The 18,756-nt window shown below is 37.8% G+C and overlaps 2 protein-coding genes across 2 annotated transcripts in view; both read right to left on the bottom strand.

Annotated features, from left to right (window-relative positions):
• Positions 1-697: 697 nt before the first annotated feature.
• Positions 698-18,756, bottom strand: part of LOC115666693 (receptor-like protein 7) — a 33,476-nt gene continuing 15,417 nt past the window's right edge. Inside the window, exon 2 of the mRNA XM_056317712.1 lies at positions 698-2,924. Coding sequence (XP_056173687.1) covers positions 1,147-2,924 — 1,778 coding nt within the window. The 3' untranslated portion in view covers positions 698-1,146. The remainder of the gene's footprint in view (positions 2,925-18,756) is intronic.
• Positions 3,501-5,267, bottom strand: LOC130139870 (receptor-like protein 6). The gene is made up of 2 exons (XM_056317713.1): positions 4,304-5,267; positions 3,501-3,973 (listed from the first exon to the last, which is right to left on the bottom strand). Exons 1-2 carry the CDS (start codon positions 5,250-5,252, stop codon positions 3,501-3,503), a joined length of 1,422 nt encoding a protein of 473 aa, XP_056173688.1. The 5' UTR covers positions 5,253-5,267.

The following is an 18,756-nucleotide window of genomic DNA, read 5'->3' as shown; positions in this document are numbered from 1 at the left end:
TGTATTGTATATAAGAAAATTGTAATGCTGTACAGAATGATTCAATATAGAGAAAAATATTCCTCTACAAATCACTCATTAAATTATATGCTCCTTAAGCTAACAATTTTACATTTAGGGTGTGTTCGTTTTGTGGAAAATGAGTTATTGAAAAAAACGATTGTTTATATTGTACAGAAAAAATTATTCAATGGAAAATATTTTTATTATCCATAATAATGTATGCCTAACTATTTTTGTGAGTGATGAAAAAATTTTCTTTAATTTATTTTTTAAAATAATATAAGCTATCATTTTTTTTCGAAAAACGTTTTCCAAATCACTCATTTTTCATGAACGATGGCATCCTTAACTTAAGATGATCTCTATGAAAATATCTTTCATGTAGGATACCGCATCAGATTAAAAAAATTAGTTTCCAAAACTCTTGGTAACTCACTAAAATTGCAAGCTAATGTATGGAAGAGTATGGGAAGTGGCAATGCCTAAGCGACTCGAACACAATCAGAGACTTTTCCGAGAAAAACGCGAACTTGGTACGATTACTCTCAAAATTGACACATGATGACACGTTTTTACTCATTTTTAATGGGAAAGACTTTATAATTAATCACATTGGAACATTTGTCCATCGACACTAAATGACATAAATAACCAACACGAATATCCTGACACGGCACGGATTGCTAATCCGCTGTTATGAAATTTCATCTAAATATACATTCAATGAACCAAAGCAAGGCCCTTTCTACTTGTGAACCATGAAAATCTTTACACCAATCTTCTTGTTCTTAATGGACAACGAAATTTTTTACATCGTCCTCCATCATGTATATTAATTGGCTTTTCATTAGTATCTAATCACCTCAATTAAGTCTCTATATTCTTGAGTCATTTGGCTAGTAATATTACAACACAACATTCTTACATTGCTGATGCATCTATGGACAGACATTCTTCTAAGAACCTAAAAAAATGTAAGTTTCATGAGCAAGAAAACAGCATCTCCATAATAGTATACTGAACTATGCAAACAAACATAGATCAGAATCTTCAGACATGCATGCGTAAATGTTCTCAACAAGCTACTTAAACATAGAGCATTAAGTATCTAGCTGCATATTTTCTTGTCCGCTAGAGCTTTCCTCACCTTTTCCATCCTTTTGCCATTTTCTTAGAGTAGTGCAAGAACCACCTACTCTTCTCATCAATGATTAGGTTCTCTAGCACAACACCGACTAAAAACCCAACTCCAGCGCCAATCAGCACAATTCTCCAATCCAAGTCGAATATACACTCTTCTTCATTATCTACTATGAAAGATGATGGTGGTGGTGGAGCGTTATCATCATTTGTGCATTTATTTGGCAGAGGACTTCCACACAAACCATCATTCATCGCAAATGAACTGCTCCCGAACGTGTCAAATTGCGTTCCACGTGGTATCGGTCCCGATAGACGATTGTGAGAGACATTGAAAACCGAAAGAAATGTGAGGCGGGCTAATTGTTGAGGAATCTCTCCCACAAGATTGTTCCCCGAAAGATCCAGTGATTCGAGCACTGTTAGGTTGGCCAAGGAAGGAGGGATGCTACCAATGAGGAAGTTGTTTGAAAGATTGAGCATACGGAGTGACTTCAGATCTCCAATCAGTTTAGGAATGCACCCTCCGAACTTGTTATTGGAGAAGTCAATCGCCATGAGGACATCCGGAATCTTCGCATATTCCCTTTTCGTGCCCTTACTCATTAATGTCACCGCATAAGTCATACTTTCGCTGATTGAAATAGAAGGTTTATAAAACCATTTAAAAAGACTCAAATATGCCAACTTATCTTGACCAACGATGACCTTCATGGCGGGGCAACTCCTTAACAGCTTGGAAGGAAGTTCACCATTGAAGCTGTTGTTGGATAGGTCTAGGATGTGTAAACTGGTGAAGTTAAGCTGGCTTAGATCATCTTCTATGGGTCCATGGAACATATTGGACTGCAAGCCAATAACTTTTAGGTAGGCCAATTCCGATAGCCAAAATGGGAATGTATCATTAATTTGGTTGTCACCGAGATTCAAATACTCCAGCATTCCGCAATTGCCTAAAGATCTTGGAACAATCCCTCTTAGGCGGTTTTCTCTTAGGTCGATCATCTTCAATGAACAACCATCCGAGTAAATCCAAGGAATCATGCCCTCGAATTTATTTCTTGCAAGATTCAATATAATCAAAGGACCAATACTACCCAAACAAGGGGGAAGTGTGCCATTAAGAGAATTGTTGGACAAATCAAGCACGGCAAGAGAGCTCACTTCACAAATGGATGTTGGAACTTTCCCAGATAGGAAATTGTTTGAGATGTTGTATAGCACGACCAAGGGAGGTGGGACAGGGAGGGTTGTTTCTAGCAAGTTAGAACTCACGTCAAGATACCTCAAGTTCGGCAAAGGAAGACTGGTCTGGTTGTTTTCGAAGCCGATTAAAAGATTGTGAGAAAGATCTATATACGAGAGAGATTCTTTGCTATTGTTCCACATCCATCTGGGAATGGTCCCTCGGATTCTGTTGTGTGGTACGACTAACCACACCAATTCGCTTAAGTAGCCTATAAACTGTGGGAACTCGGTCAAGTTGCATGAATTGAAGGATAAGAAGGCAAGCTTCGATGTAGTGGCGTTGATGAATGACTTGGTAAATGATATATTGTTGAAGGACAAATCTAAACTCCCCAAGTTCTTGAGTTTGAATATATCATGTACATCGAGAACACCGTTGAGATTAAACGACCTTAGGTAAAGCCATTCAAGATTCTTCAGATTCCACAATGTGCCTGGAATATCACCGCGCAAGTCGTTGTGGGAAAGGTCGAGCAAAGTCAACTGCTTCAGGTTCTCAAATGAAGATAGAAGTCCACCGCTTAGCCGATTACCTACCAAACAGAAAAAAAAAAAGAAAAAAGAAGACACAAGACAAGAGGAGTTTTAGTTATACCATGGACTAACCGCATTTGAGAATATTAGGAGCAAATGTGACACCACGTCATCTATGCACCAGTCCACTCAGTGGACGAAAAGTGGCACTGTGGGTCCCACCGTCATAAAATTGGAAAAGTCAATCTCCCTCCCCTCCTCTCTGCCGGTTCGGGTCGCATCTCTTTCCTTCTCTATCTCTCTCTGCAACTCCATGGAACCACCGATCTCTCGCGCTCCACCGCCGCTCCCTCTCTCCCCGACCACCACCAAAGCCCTCCCCACAACGGCCACGAGCAAAACCACCATCGCCACCTCAAGAGCTTCGAGTCCAGCGACAGGCCTGAGCCGGAAGGCCTTGCGGCTCGGCAAGTTTGGCCAGGTCCTGAACCACGGATAGCTTCTTCATCATCAACTTCTTCTCCCACAACTTCCTCAACTTCAACTCTTCCTCCTCGCAATTGATCCCCCTCGACATCGTGATCTCGATGCTCGAGTCGATGCACGTCTCGTCCTACCGCAACCTCCTCAAATCCCTAATTTTCAGATTCACGCTCCCGATGTACCCGATGAACTCTGCCCACGCGCTGATCTTCGACAGAACACGCGAGTGGCGGCCATTGATGGAGGGGGTAGGGTTTCGGGCAGGAGGGAGGAGGAGAGGATGATCTTCGTGGCATCTCGCTTGGCGAGGTAGGCCTTGAGGTGGAGGAGGAAGTCCCTGTTTCTGGTTTAGCTTGTGGCCGTCGCGACGAGGGTCTTGGTGGTGGTCGGGGAGGGAGCGAGCGGCGTGGAGCTCGAGAGGTCGGTGGTTCCATGAAGTTGCAGAGAGAGAAGGAAAGAGATCTGACCGAACCGGCAGAGAGGAAGAAACTATTACCTGAAATGTCCAAGAAGGTAAGTGTTGTCAAGTTGACCACCCACTCCAATGTATCACCACTCAAGTTATTGGAAGAGAGCGCTAGCACCGATAGCTGGGTAAGATCAGCAAAGGAAACTGGGATTTGACCTTGCAAGTTATTTCCGTCAAGGTATAGTGTAATGAGATGAGAAAGATTACCCAATGAAGCGGGAAGCGATCCTGAGAAATAGCAATTCGAGGCGATTAGCTCATTCAAGAGACTAAGATTTCCTATCGAAGCGGGTATTTCTCCTGAGAAGTTGGTATTGTAAACGTATAACGTTTTCAATGAAGAACCCCAATGCGATTTGGGAAAAAAACCAGAAAGGTTGGAATTGCCATTAATGTCAAGGATTTCCAAGTTTGGCAGCTGAAAAATGCTGACCGGAAAGTCTCCATTCAATCCACAATATCCAAGCTCGGAAACAGGGATTTGACCTTGCAAGGTATTTCTGTGAAGGACTAGTGCAGTGAGATGAGAAAGATTACCCAATGAAGAGGGAAGTGATCCCGAAAAATAGCACTCACTAGCATCTAACTTAGTCAAGAGACTAAGATTTCCGATCGAAGCGGGTATTTCTCCCGAGAAATTGGTATTGGAAAGGTATATGGATTTCAATGGAGAACCCCAATGCAGTTTGGGAAGAAAACCAGAAAGGTTGGAATTGCCATGAATGTCAAGGATTTCCAAGTTTGGCAGCTGAAAAATGTTGACCGGAAAGTCTCCATTCAATCCACAAGATGCAAGCCCAAGCGATGTCAAGGAAGAGAAATTCGCTAGCACAGGAGGGAAAGGGGATGACAAGCTTACTGAAGAAAGAAAAAGTTCTTTTAGCCCAGTCAAATTATGGACAAGGTCGCCCATGTTGGGCAAATGAAGTGTCTCACAAGAAGCGGTCAAATCGAGAGAAACTAACCCAGAGAGCTGCGAGATATCGCGAGGGATTTCACTACAAAAGTCTGAGATGGAGAGATTAAGGTATTGTAACCTTGAAAGATTGCTGAAGCCGTACGGGATTGGGGAGAAGTTGAAGCTGTTGAAAGCAAGATTGAGCGACTCCACGTGAACGAGTCGAAAGAGAGTGGTGTTGGGCCTCATGGTGCCCGAGAGACAACTGCTACTGAGGTCGAGGGCGATCACTCGGCCAGTGACCTCATCACATTCGACGCCATCCCACGAACAACAATCTCCGCTTCCATCTAGTGACCAGGAATGGACCTTTGGATAAACGCATCGCCAATCTGTTGTGTCGGTTCTGAAACTTCTATTGAATTCCATTAAGGCAGAGCTCTCATCCGCATGACATAGTACCTCAGCAAACCTAGTTCGAAAGAGAGAAAATAGGAACATCCAAGTAAGCAGCAGATATAATGATAAGGCTGCCATAATTTTCTGCTTTGGTTTTTTGTTCTTTTGGTCACTGAAGTGAGCTTTCGAGGGAGAGTGCCACGGAGAAGCTTTTTATAGGCAGCAACAATTGGTTCTGGCAGTGGAAACATCTTGCTACTTGGCCATTCATAGTGCTTGATCCCAATACTTGGTGCTCTCTTTTTCCACGACAACAAATCCCATCTTAGATAGGTAAATCGCAGATGGATGGACTAAGTAAAAAGAACGAGTCTAAACCTAGGTGGGTGAGGTGACTTGAAGATGATAGTCATTCTTTAACTGACGAGTTAAAACTCTTTGGGTCATGTCTTGGTACTTGGTATATGTTTATACTGTAAGTAAATTAGACGATTAAATTTCTTCAATTGCACCAATTCCTTCCCCAAAAGAAACTATTAAAGGTTAAGAAAGTCAAAGGTGTACCTCAATCATTAAGGATATTATGAGCAATAAATGGAATAATCATTAAAGTATTATGGAAAATTTGAGGCACTTGTTATACCTATGATGAAAATGCACGCCGTTTTAGTGAAGTCGATATTGCATTTCGTCATTGAGTCCACATTCAGCATAGGACGCCAACCACTCCTTGACTCGAAAGAAGTCTTCCACTAGCTGAGAATCTGAGATGGCACGTCAATGGAAAATCCATAATAACCAATTTGACTATGATCGGAAGTGTGACTCATAAAGTCACACCCTGAATCCTATAAGAATATGAAAATAACACGGCCATCGTTTCATTTGAAGGAGCGGCCTCAAACACAACTCTAATATAAAAATAAAATAAAAGTGATATATCTCCAACTATTTCAACTCAACTCATATCTAAAACGCAACTACCAAAAGCTCCCTGCCAATAGCTCTCCCATCTTGTTTGTCGCTAGCTATAGTACCGGAAAAAATTGGAATGAATATGGGGTGAGCAACCTGTCGTGACCTTACCTTAGGGTTAACCACCTAGGGTTTGGCTAATGAATGTTTCCAAAACTATATGTGATGCAATTACAGTGTAATTTTGTTTAGGGGCTAAAATTAGTCCCTATTTTTTCTTGCAATTAATTATAAATGGTTAGCTAAAATTGAGGTGTCAACACAATCACAACTCAGTAAGTAGTGTGTATCTTTTCTAAGCAGATAGAGCACCCACTATACATATTTACAAAACTATATCGAAACTCATTTAATTAATGCAAAAGGGCGATGAAAATTGAGAAAATATATATATTGAAGGAGCTAAACATGAATGGGAATCCTTAATTTAGTTTAAGTTAAATGTGAAAAAGTGTCTTAGATCTCATGAATTAAAGGTCAGGCGGTGAGTGTTTTCTTTTCTTGTAACCATAGCGGAATTTTTTTAGTATAAAAAATTAAAGTTATGTGGACATTTCGTGATTTTTGTAATTGAAAGCAAATATAAATAAAAAATAATTCAAATTTTATTTTGAACATGAAAGATTTCAAATCACTATTTATTCAAAAGTATATCGGAAGACACATTGTTTGGAAGAAGAGTCATTGTTTTATGAAAAACACAATTTTTAGATGAGTGTTTGTATGTATGAAGTATGTATATATATGTATGTAGGTATGAATGTTTGTCCGTATTTATGCATGTATGTGAGCAAAATATATATGAGCGATGACTAAATTTCTTAACAACCTAATGCATTTTTGCTATCTTTAATCTATGTTCATTTTGGATTAACTATTCTGCAAAAGCGTTTACTTAGTTTTTATTTTTATGCTTTACTAGTGTTATCTTTGTTCATCTTTTCATTTCGTAATTCTTTCTGTTTGATTCAAATTTATAAAAAGAATTCAGCTTTGTTCTTACTCTTTTTACAATACTTGTCATTAAAGAGAGTAATAAAAGAAATTGGCTTAACACTTCATTATTCTCAACAGATTAGAGTTAATTTATGTTTACGTCCTCTCCCATAGAAGACATTAATGAGATTATTCAACTTTATAGTTGTACATACTGAAACCAACAACGACAATGACAAAAAGTTAAAAGTACGCGTACTCTTAATTGCTCAAAATCTGTGTGGAACCAAGTCCTATAGTACTCCTCATGATGTAATCGCTTTATAGGAATCTAAAATAATGAGGAAACGATAAAGGGAATAAAAAGATTAATAGAGTTAATTATAGTTAAATCCAGTGATGGCTGACTAGACAATTACATCAATCAATAAAAAAAAGAGTGAATAGATTGATCACTAACCACATTAGTAATAGGGCGCATCAATATGTGACATTAGGGTTCATATCTTTTGACTTTGATGATGGACGAGTTTATTAAGATCGAGGACTTTGTTGTAAAGTCGACATTTTTCTAGATGAACTGCATTTTTCAAAAGAAGTAACAGGACAAGGGCCAGTGAAATTTCATACAAGTTACTTTTTCCCCACTTTATCTTAAGGGTCAAGATTCGGATCATGGATCTCTTCTGCTTTAAAGAGGAAAATTTGAGGCACTTGCTACACCTTATTGATCGAAAATTCAAAATGCATGCCGTGTAAGTGAAGTCCACGTTGCATTTCATCATTGAGTCCACCTTCGGCATAAGATGTTGGAAAAAATATGCTCCTCCAAATTTGTAGAAGAAAAGAAACTTCAACTTCAAACAGGATGAACAACGAAATCAGACTTTGAAGCGTAGTATCACTTTCTTTAAGAAATTATTTGCCCCACAAAGTTACTAATAGTCGCTGGCAAATTTCCTCCAAGATACAACGAAGTCTCGATTGAGAATACCGAATAGTAATTTCGGTATATCTCTAGAGTCTCTCTAGGAAAACAATTAGAAAAGATGCTTGTATATCTCTTGGAAGAAATGGAAAAAATGGTTGTTCTTCTTAATGGACAAAAACGTTCAAATATTTATATGTTGAACAAACATACCCTTTCGAATGTAAAGAAGTTATGTCCGAACAGACACAACCTTTCAAAGGTTGTAAGAGAGTCTAATTACCATTAGGCAGAAAATAAAAATTCGAAATTAAATTATTAAAAAATAACCGCCACTCTATTGCAAACGGTCACACCGTTTCAATATGATAAAATAATTATTTTATAATAATAAATTCGAAATTTAATAAATAAATAAAAATAATCATTGATTAGTGTCAAATCTCGTCCATGTGCACACTCACATCCTTTCGATGTGGGACAAGGCACCTCTTTGTTTGTTTTACAAACAAACTACCAACGGACATCAACCACACCTTGACTCGAAAGTCGTCTTCAAAGTCTTCCACTAGTTGAGAGGAGAATCTGAGATGGCCACTTCAACTTGCACGTCTCGCACGTCTTCTCAACGTAATCCGCACGAGTACCCTATTTGTTCATGGATATCCAAGGGTTAAAAACAAAAGTTAGGGTATAATAATTTTCTTTTGTACCTCGCTTCCTAATCTAAGTTTTGGCTTTGCAACTTGACTTTTGAGTTCAACCAACCAACCCCACAACAATCGACATCTATGTAACATTTTCTTTGTTTTCGTAATTTAGCGGTGAAGTGGTATCTAAATTAGTTTTTGCGCATCTCGATTCATTCATTTTCCTAGGTGATCTTAAGGGTGCACTCCCTCATATCGACTTGCTCCAATCAGGATTTTACTTCTAGAGTGCTCCTAATAAGACTTGAATTCAAGACTACAAGGAGAGAAGAAAATTTCTGGCCATCTAAACCGACACCTTGGGGGTTCTGTGTAGCAATTACAAGTGTACCAACTATTTAGAAAATAAGAAAAAGATCAGATATGTATTGTATTCAATAATTTTATGGATAATGCGTGATTGGTACAATCATTTTTTTTTTTTTGGTTTGAAGTACAATCATATGTTAAAACATTAGCTTTAAAAAATAAAAATAAAAACTGTGGAATGACTCTTGTTCATCAATCTAAAAGTGGCGAAAGTCTTTTTTGTGGGTCTCTCAATTTTGGCCTATCTGTGGAAAAAGAAACGAGATGCCATGTTAAAACATGCAGTCATGATTGCACATGAACCCATCCATCACGGCATGAGAATTCGACCTGAAATTTCCACCCCGTCGACGTGTGACCACTTCTTTCCCTTTTTTGCCAGAAAAGAAAAAAGACCTCAATTTGCTCATAGATATCAACATTATTTTCAAAAAAGGAAGGCAGTGAGAGGCAATACGTTGAACATTTTGTGATTAGTCCAAGAGTAAAATCCCGTGGCAGACTTCGGAATCCTCTTGATAAACCCATCTCCTAATACTATAGCATGGCAAGACATATATCGTATACTTGATCTTAATTGTCACTTTGTCGACCCTCGGTCTCTCTCGTGGAGGCAAAATTCTTAATGGTAGCATGTCTCTTAAGGAAAACATTTACATCATTTTCCATGGTGTCTTGTTTATCAAGACTAGTTCTTTTCCACATCATACTTCAGCATGGTTTGATAGCCACGTTAGATCGAGCTTATCAAAATTGGTGCCGAAGGTCGGACTTAAAATTTATGCAAGTTTAAGGAATTGATTAATTAAATTAAAAGTTTAAGAACTTGATTGAAAGAAAAAGTGTGAATTAAGAGAGGAAAAGTAAAACTTTCCTGTTAGCATAAGGTGGACCAAAACGGCAATGCACTGCTCATTTTGGAAGTCCAAGCAAGCTTTCTAATTTATTTTTTTTTGTCCTTCTCTTTTCACCTCTTGTACGACTGGAGAAGGCGAAGCTTCCTAGACAAAACTTTCTTTCTTTTGATTTTTTAGATTGGTTTTTTTAATGTCTTTTGAACAAGGTGGAAGAAACGTGTTTTGGTATTTTATGTAGTTTCTTGTGGATTGAATAATTACACTCAAGCTAAATATTCTATAAGAACGCACATCTTGGCATGGACTTATGTGCTCAAATTTTGACATGGTCTGACAACCACGGAAGTTCGAATTCATCAGAATTGGCGTTGGACGCCTGACTTGATTAGAAAAAATTATTCAAGTTCAAAGACTTGATTAGATAAAATAGAAGTTCATGGACTTGATTGAAAAAAAATACATAAGTTAAAGGATGAAAAGTCGAATTACCCTTAGCAAATGGTGGACAAAAAGAGCACTGCTATTTAGAATTCCAATCAAGTATTTTGATCAATTTCTTTTTCCTTTTCTTTTTCTTCTCTGTACAGCAGGTTGGGACAAAAGCTTCTTAGATAAAATATTCTTTTCGTTTCTTTTACTTAGTTCCCTTGTGTCTTTTAAACAAGGTGGAAAATAAGGGTCGCATTTTCGTTTTTTTGGTACATGGCCAATTAGGTAGTACTTGAGCTAGCTTTCGCGTGCCTCAACTATTCCATCTCCCCGACCAGTTTCATGAACACACTTTCCCGTATTGGCCTGGTATATTTATAATTTTACCCTTGGAGTACTCCCTAAGGATTTGAACCCAAAACCATAACGAGATAAGAGAACTCTCTTGTCATCTAAGTGGGCACCTTAGTGGCAAGGGTGCATATTTTTGGCGCTGTAAATAAACTTCATGTTGACTCGATAACTACACTCAAACGAAATATATTGTTAGGATGTGCGTTTCGGCAACAAAGGACTTGCTTGAAAAAATGCATACATTAAAGAATTTTACCTTTTAAGAGATAGTGGACCAAAAATAAGGATGCGCATTTTGGCACTTTATATAAGCCTCTTAGGCAAAGCTTTCTTTTAGTTCCTTTAATTGGTTCCATGGACCTTTGTGTCCTTAGAAGGTGGAAAATAAGGACTCGCATTTTGGCACTTTACAAAGTTTCATGTGGACTGAATAATTAAAATCAACCTACATATTCTCTTGAGGAAACGCTTTTTGGCACTAGTCCATAGGAGCAAGTTTTTCTTTCCCACTTCGTACTCTAAAACGGTCCAACAGACACGTCGGTTCAAATTAATTAAAATTGGTGCTAGGGGCTAGACTCGATTAGATAAATTGAAAGTTGAAGACCTTAACCAAAAAAAGCGCATAAATTAAGAGTCGAATTTTCCTTTTAAAAAATAATGGACGGAAGTTCACACCGCTCACCTTGAAATTCCAGGCAAGTTTTTCAAATCAACCCTTTTATCCTTTCCTTCTTTTTTTCCCTAGTTCAACATGGAGCCGACTGTTCCTGGCCAAAGATTTGCGTGGATAGAGTAGCCCATTACTTTACAATTTTCATTAATTTCTGTTCCATGGCATGCCCTTCACTAAGCATCGAGAAGTCCGTGACATTCTCTTTATGAATCGATAGGTCATGGAGGATCACATGTACTTCATAATTAATGCATTTATCAAGCTCAAAAGCGAATTAGCAGCAGAAAAGAGCAAATTTTTATTCTACTCTATATTGAAAAACAACATGAAATGGCAGAATATTATTTTTCATGAAATCATCAAACCTTTTATAACAACGACTCAGCGTGTTGCATTTGAATTTTCCATTTCATGCGTGTAATAGATTATTCAATATCGCCGTGACGTGTTGAGTCATATGGATTTTTTTTCGCATTATTCTTAAGAAGATGATTTGAGAAAAATGAATTTCAAAGTCACAAAGTTCTATTATAATAACTTTTCATTGATTTAGTAAATTGAAAAGTTCATATGTGTAGGTTTTTAAATATTCATACTGTTGAGTATTAAATAACTGTTAAACTCAAAAAAAGTAAACAATAAGGTCTTTTCAGAATTCATTGGTACGCACTTTCGTACCCTTTATGTCTCCACTTTCTCCATATTTTTTGTCATTCTCATTAAAAGAATTGGCACGAATTATAAGAAAGTTTTGTTTAAATCGTTATTTGGTTAGATTTCATGTTTACATTTATACTCATACAACTAAATCACTCATTTAAATTTATGCTCTTTGAGCCAACATTTTTATATTAGATTAAAATTTTAGTTTCAAAAGCTCTTGGTAACTCACTTTGATTGCAAGCTAATGCCTGGAAGAGCATGGGAAGTGGCAATTCCTAGATATCAACGTAACCTGAACACGACACGAATTTACCGAGAAAAATACGAACTCAATATGACTTAGCTTGAACTAACACGGGATGACACATTTTTAGTCATTTTTAATGATAATATTGGAGTTAATTTATGTTCATGGGATGACTTTTTTTTTTGGTCGAAGTTCATGGGATGACTTAGCCGGTGCATTTCTTGCCTACTGCGTTTTTCAAAAGAAGTAACAGGACAAGGGCCAGTGAAATTTCATGCAAGTTACTTTTTCCTCACTTTATCTTAAGGGTCAAGATTCGGACCATGGATCTCTTCTGCTTTAAAGAGGAAAATTTGAGGCACTTGCTACACCTTATTGATCAAAAATTCAAAATGCATGCCGTGTCAGTGAAGTTGACGTTGCATTTCATCATTGAGTCTGCCTTTTGGCATAAGACGTCAACCAGACCCTTGACTCGAAATTCGTCTTCCAAGTCTTCCACTAATTGAGGGGAGAATCTGAGATGGCCACTTCAACTTGCACGTCACGCACGTCTTCTCAACGTAATCTAGCACAAGGACCCCATTTGTTCATGCATATCTAAGGTTTAAAAACAAAATTCAGGGCATAGTAATTTTTTTGTACCTCGCTTCCTAATCTAGGTTTCGGCTTTGCAACTTGACTTTTGAGTTCAACCAATCAACCCCACAATAATCAACTTCTAGGTAACATTTTCTTTGTTTTCGTAATTTAGCGGTTAAGTGATATCTAAATTAGCTTTCGCACACCTTGATTAGTTCATTTTCCAAGGCAATCTTAAGGGCGCACTCCCTCATATCGACCTGATCCAATCAGGATTTTACTTCTAGAGTGCTTCCAATAAGGCTTGAACCCAATACTACAAGGAGAGAAGAAAACTTCTGGCCATCTAAACTGCCACCTTGGTAGTTCTATGTAGCAATTACAAGTGTACCGACTAAATAGAAAATAAGACAAAGATTAGATACATATTGTATTCAATAATTTTATAGATAATGCACGATTAGTACAATCATATATTTTTTATTGGTCTGAAGTACAATCATATGTTAAAACATTAGCTTTTTTTTGCGGGTCTCTCAATTTTGGCCTATCTGTGGAAAAAGAAACGAGATGCCGTGTTAAAACACACAATCATGATTGCACATGAACCCATCCATCACGGCATGAGAATTCGACCTGAAATTTCCACCTCGTGGATGCGTGACCATTTCTTTCCCTTTTTGCCAAAAAAATGACCACAATTTGCTTATAAATATTAAAATTATTCAAAAAAAGAAGGCAGTGAGAGGCAATATGTCGAGTATTTTGTGGTTAGTCCAAGAGTAACATCCCATGGCAGACTTCGGAATCCTCTTGATAAACCCATCTCCTAATACTATAGCATGGCAAGACATACATCGTATAGTTGATCTTAATTGTCGATTTGTCGGCCCTCGGTCTCTCCCGTAGAGGCAAAATTCTTAACTGTAGCATGTCCGTAATGGAAAACATTCATGTCATTTTCCATGGTGCCGTGTTTGTCGAGGCTAGTTCTTTTCCACGTCATACTCCAGCATGGTTTGATAGCCATGTTAGATCGAGCTTATCAGAACCGGTGGCAAAGGTCGGACTTAAAAATAAAGCATTTTTAAGGAATTGATTAATTAAATTAAAAGTTCAAGAACTTGAATGAAAGAAAAAGTGTGAATTATCTCCGTTCGTTTGGCGGAAAATATTCTCCTTTTGGAAAATATTTTCCCGGAAGTCATTTTCCTGAAAAATGTTTTCCTGGAACACAATTTTCTGGTGTTCGGCTAAAATCTAAAAAAGTTTCGGAAAATATTTTCTGGTGTTCGGCGGCCGACGGCCGGCGACCAGCGGTGGCGGCGGTCGCGTCGATCGGCTACCGTCAGCGGTGACCGACACCTGGTGGGGCAGCGGCGGCAACCGGAGGGGGGAAGGAGGAGTTTGGCGGAAAATGATTTTCGCTTCTGAAAAGCGGAAATCATTTTCCGCCAATTTGGTCATGTTTTCCCTCATTGAGGGAAAAATGTTTTCCGGGGGAATATGTTTTCCGCCCCCGAACACCGGAAAACCCGGAAAATGTTTTCCTGGAAAACATTTTCCGCCAAACGAACACAGCCTAAGAGAGGAAAAGTAAAACTTTACCGTTAGCATATGGTGGACCAAAACGGCACCGCACTGCTCATTTTGGAACTCCAAGCAAGTTTTCTAATCAAATTTTTTTTTTGTCCTTCTCTTTTCACATCTTGAACGACGGTAGAAGACGAAGCTTCCAGGACAAAACTTTCTTTTGATTTTTTAAATTGGTTCCTTTTTGTCTTTCGAACAAGGTGGAAGAAACGAATTTTGATAGTTTATGTAGTTTCTCGCAGGTTGAATAATTACACTCAAACTAAATATTCTGTAAGGACGCGCATTTTGGCATAGACTTATCTGCTCGAACTTTGACATGGTCCGACAACCACGTAAGTTCTAATTTATCAGAATTGGTGTTGGACGCCTGACTTGATTAGAAAAATTATACAAGTTCAAAGACTTGATTAGATTAATTAGAAGTTCATGTACTTGATTGAAAAAAAAATACATAAGTTAAAAGGACGAAAAGTCGAATTACCCTTAACAAATGATGGACAAAAAGAGCACTGCTATTTAGAATTCCAGTCAAGTATTTTGATCAATTTCTTTTTCCTTTTCTTTTTCTTCTCTGTACAACACGTTGGGACAAAAGCTTCCTAGATAAAATATTCCTTTCATTTCTTTTACTAAGTTCCCTTGTGTCTTTTAAACAAGGTGGAAAATAAGGGGCGCATTTTTGTTTTTTTGGTACATGGCCAATTAGGTAGTACTTGAGCTAGCTTTCGCGTACCTTAACTATTCCATCTCCCCGAGCGGTTGAACGCACTTTCCCATATCGGCCTGGTATATTTATAATTTTACCCTTGGAGTACTCCCTAAGGATTTGAACCCAAAACCATAACGAGATGAAAAAACTCTCTTGCATGTAAGTCGGCACCATAGTGGCAAGGGTGCATATTTTTGGCGCTGTATATAAACTTCAGGTAGACTCGATAACTATACTCAAACTGGATATATTGTTAGGATGTGCGCTTCGGCAACAAAGGACTTGCTTGAAAAAATGCATACATTAAAGAATTTTACCTTTTAAGAGATAGTGGACCAAAAATAAGGACGCGCATTTTGACACTTTATATAAGCTTCTTAGACAAAGCTTTCTTTTAGTTCCTTTAATTGGTTCCATGGACCTTTGTGTCCTTAGAAGGTGAAAAATAAGGACTCGCATTTTGGCACTTTACATAAGTTTCATGTGGACTGAATAATTAAAATCAACCTACATATTCTCTTGAGGAAACGCTTTTTGGCACTAGTCCATAGGAGCAAGTTTTTCTTTCCCACTTCGTACTCTAAAACGGTCCAGCAGACACGTCGGTTCAAATTAATTAAAATTGGTGCTAGGGGCCAGACTCGATTAGATAAATTGAAAGTTGAAGACCTTAACCAAAAAAAGCGCATAAATTAAGAGTCGAATTTTCCTTTTAAAAAATAATGGACGGAAGTTCACACCGCTCACCTTGAAATTCCAGGCAAGTTTTTCAAATCAACCCTTTTATCCTTTCCTTCTTTTTTTCCCTAGTTCAACATGGAGCCGACTGTTCCCGGCCAAAGATTTGCGTGGATAGAGTAGCCCATTACTTTACAATTTTCATTAATTTCTGTTCTATGACATGGCGTTCACTAAGCATCGAGAAGTCCGTGACATTCTCTTTATGAATCGATAGGTCATGGAGTATCACATGTACTTCATAATTAATGCATTTATCAAGCTCAAAAGCGAATTAGCAGCAGAAAAGAGCAAATTTTTACTCTACACTATATTGAAAAACAACATGAAATGCAGAATATTATTTTTCATGAAATCATCAAACCTTTTATAACACCGACTCAGCGTGTCGCATTTGAATTTTCCATTTCATGCGTGTAATAGATTATTCAATATCGCCGTGACGTGTTGAGTCATAAGGATTTTTTTTCGCATTATTCTTAAGAAGATGATTTGAGAAAAATGAATTTCAAAGTCACAAAGTTCTATTACAATAACTTTTCATTGATTTAGTAAATTGAAAAGTTCATATGTGTAGGTTTTTAAATATTCAGACTGTTGAGTATTAAATAACTGTTAAACTCAAAAAAAGTAAACGATAAGGTCTTTTCTGAATTCATTGGTATGCACTTTCGTACCCTTTATGTCTCCACTTTCTCCATATTTTTCGTCATTCTCATTAAAAGAATTGGCACGAATTATAAGAAAGTTTTGTTTAAATCGTTATTTGGTTAGATTTCATGTTTACATTTATACTCATACAACTAAATCACTCATTTAAATCTATGCTCTTTGAGCCAACGTTTTTATATTAGATTAAAATTTTAGTTTCAAAAGCTCTTGGTAACTCACTTTGATTGCAAGCTAATGCCTGGAAGAGCATGGGAAGTGGCAATTCCTAGATATCAACGTAACCTGAACGCGACACGAATTTACCAAGAAAAACACGAACTCAATATGACTTAGCTTGAACTAACACGGGATGACACATTTTTTAGTCATTTTTAATGATAATATTGGTGTTAATTTATGTTCATGGGATGACTTTTTTTTTTTGGTCGAAGTTCATGGGATGACTTAGCCGGTGCATTTCTTGCCTGCTGCGTTTTTCAAAAGAAGTAACAGGACAAGGGCCAGTGAAATTTCATGCAAGTCACTTTTCCCTCACTTTATCTTAAGGGTCAAGATTTGGACCATGGATCTCTTCTGCTTTAAAGAGGAAAATTTGAGGCACTTGCTACACCTTATTGATCAAAAATTCAAAATGCATGCCGTGTAAGTGAAGTCGACGTTGCATTTCATCATTGAGTCCACCTTTGGCATAAGACGTCAACCAGACCCTTGACTCGAAAGTCGTCTTCCAAGTCTTCCACCAATTGAGGGGAGAATCTGAGATAGCCACTTCAACTTGCACGTCACGCACATCTTCTCAACGTAATCTGGCTTAAGGACCCCATTTGTTCATGCATATCTAAGGTTTGAAAACAACAGTCAGGGCATAGTAACTTTTTTGTACCTTGCTTCCTAATCTAGGTTTCGGCTTTGCAACTTGACTTTTGAGTTCAACCAATCAACCCCACAACAATCAACTTCTATGTAACATTTTCTTTGTTTTCGTAATTTAGCGGTGAAGTGGTATCTAAATTAGCTTTCGCACACCTCGATTAGTTCATTTTCCAAGGCAATCTTAAGGGTGCACTCCCTCATTTCGACCTGATTCAATCAGGATTTTACTTCTAGAGTGTTTGCAATAAGGCTTGAACCCAATACTACCAAGAGAGGAGAAAACTTCTGGCCATCTAAACCGACACCTTGGTGGTTCTATGTAGCTATTACAAGTGTACCGACTAAATAGAAAATAAGACAAATATCAGATACGTATTGAATTCAATAATTTTATGAATAATGCATGATTAGTATAATCACATTTTTTTTTGGTCTGAAGTACAATCATATGTTAAAACATTAGCTTTTTTTTTGTGGGTCTCTCAATTTTGGCCTATCTGTGGAAAAAGAAACGAGATGCCGCGTTAAAACACGCAGTCATGATTGCACATGAACCCATCCATCACGGCATGAGAATTCGACCTGAAATTTCCACCTCGTGGATGCGTGACCATTTCTTTCCCTCTTTGCCAAAAAAATGACCACAATTTGCTTATAAATATTAAAATTATTCAAAAAAGGAAGGCAGTGAGAGGCAATATGTCGAGTATTTTGTGGTTAGTCAAAGAGTAACATCCCAGGGCAGACTTCGGAATCCTCTTGATAAACCCATCTCCTAATACTATAGCATGGCAAGACAAACATCGTATACTTGATCTTAATTGTCATTTTGTCGGCCTTCCGTCTCTCCCATGGAGGCAAAATTTTTAATGGTAGCATGTCCATAGAGGAAAACATTTACGTCATTTTCCATGGTGCCTTGTTTGTCGAGGCTAGTTTTTTTTCACGTCGTACTCTAGCATGGTTTGATAGCCACGTTAGATCGAGCTTATCAGAACCAGTGCCAGAGGTTGGACTTACAATTTATGCAAATTTAAGGAATTGATTAATTAAATTAAAAGTTCAAGAACTTGATTGAAAGAGAAAGTGTAAATTGAGAGAGGAAAAGTAAAACTTTCCCGTTAGCATATGGTGGACCAAAACGGCACTGCACTGCTCATTTTGGAAGTCCAAGCAAGTTTTCTAATCAATTTATTTTTTTGTCCTTCTTTTCCTACCTCTTGTAGACTTGTACGACGGGAGAAGACGAAGCTTCCTAGACAAAACTTTCTTGTGATTTTTTAAATTGCTTCCTTTGTGTCTTTTCAAGAAGGTGGAAGAAGCGCGTTTTGGTATTTTATATTGTTTCTTGCAGATCAAATAATTAAACCCAAACTAAATATTATGTA

The sequence above is a fragment of the Syzygium oleosum genome, unplaced genomic scaffold, assembly GCF_021117445.2.
Source record: "Syzygium oleosum isolate NSW1041296 unplaced genomic scaffold, Sole_v2.1 Sole_v2.14, whole genome shotgun sequence".
NCBI classification, from domain to species: Eukaryota; Viridiplantae; Streptophyta; class Magnoliopsida; order Myrtales; family Myrtaceae; genus Syzygium; species Syzygium oleosum.
This window is presented reverse-complemented; position numbering and strand designations above follow the sequence as displayed.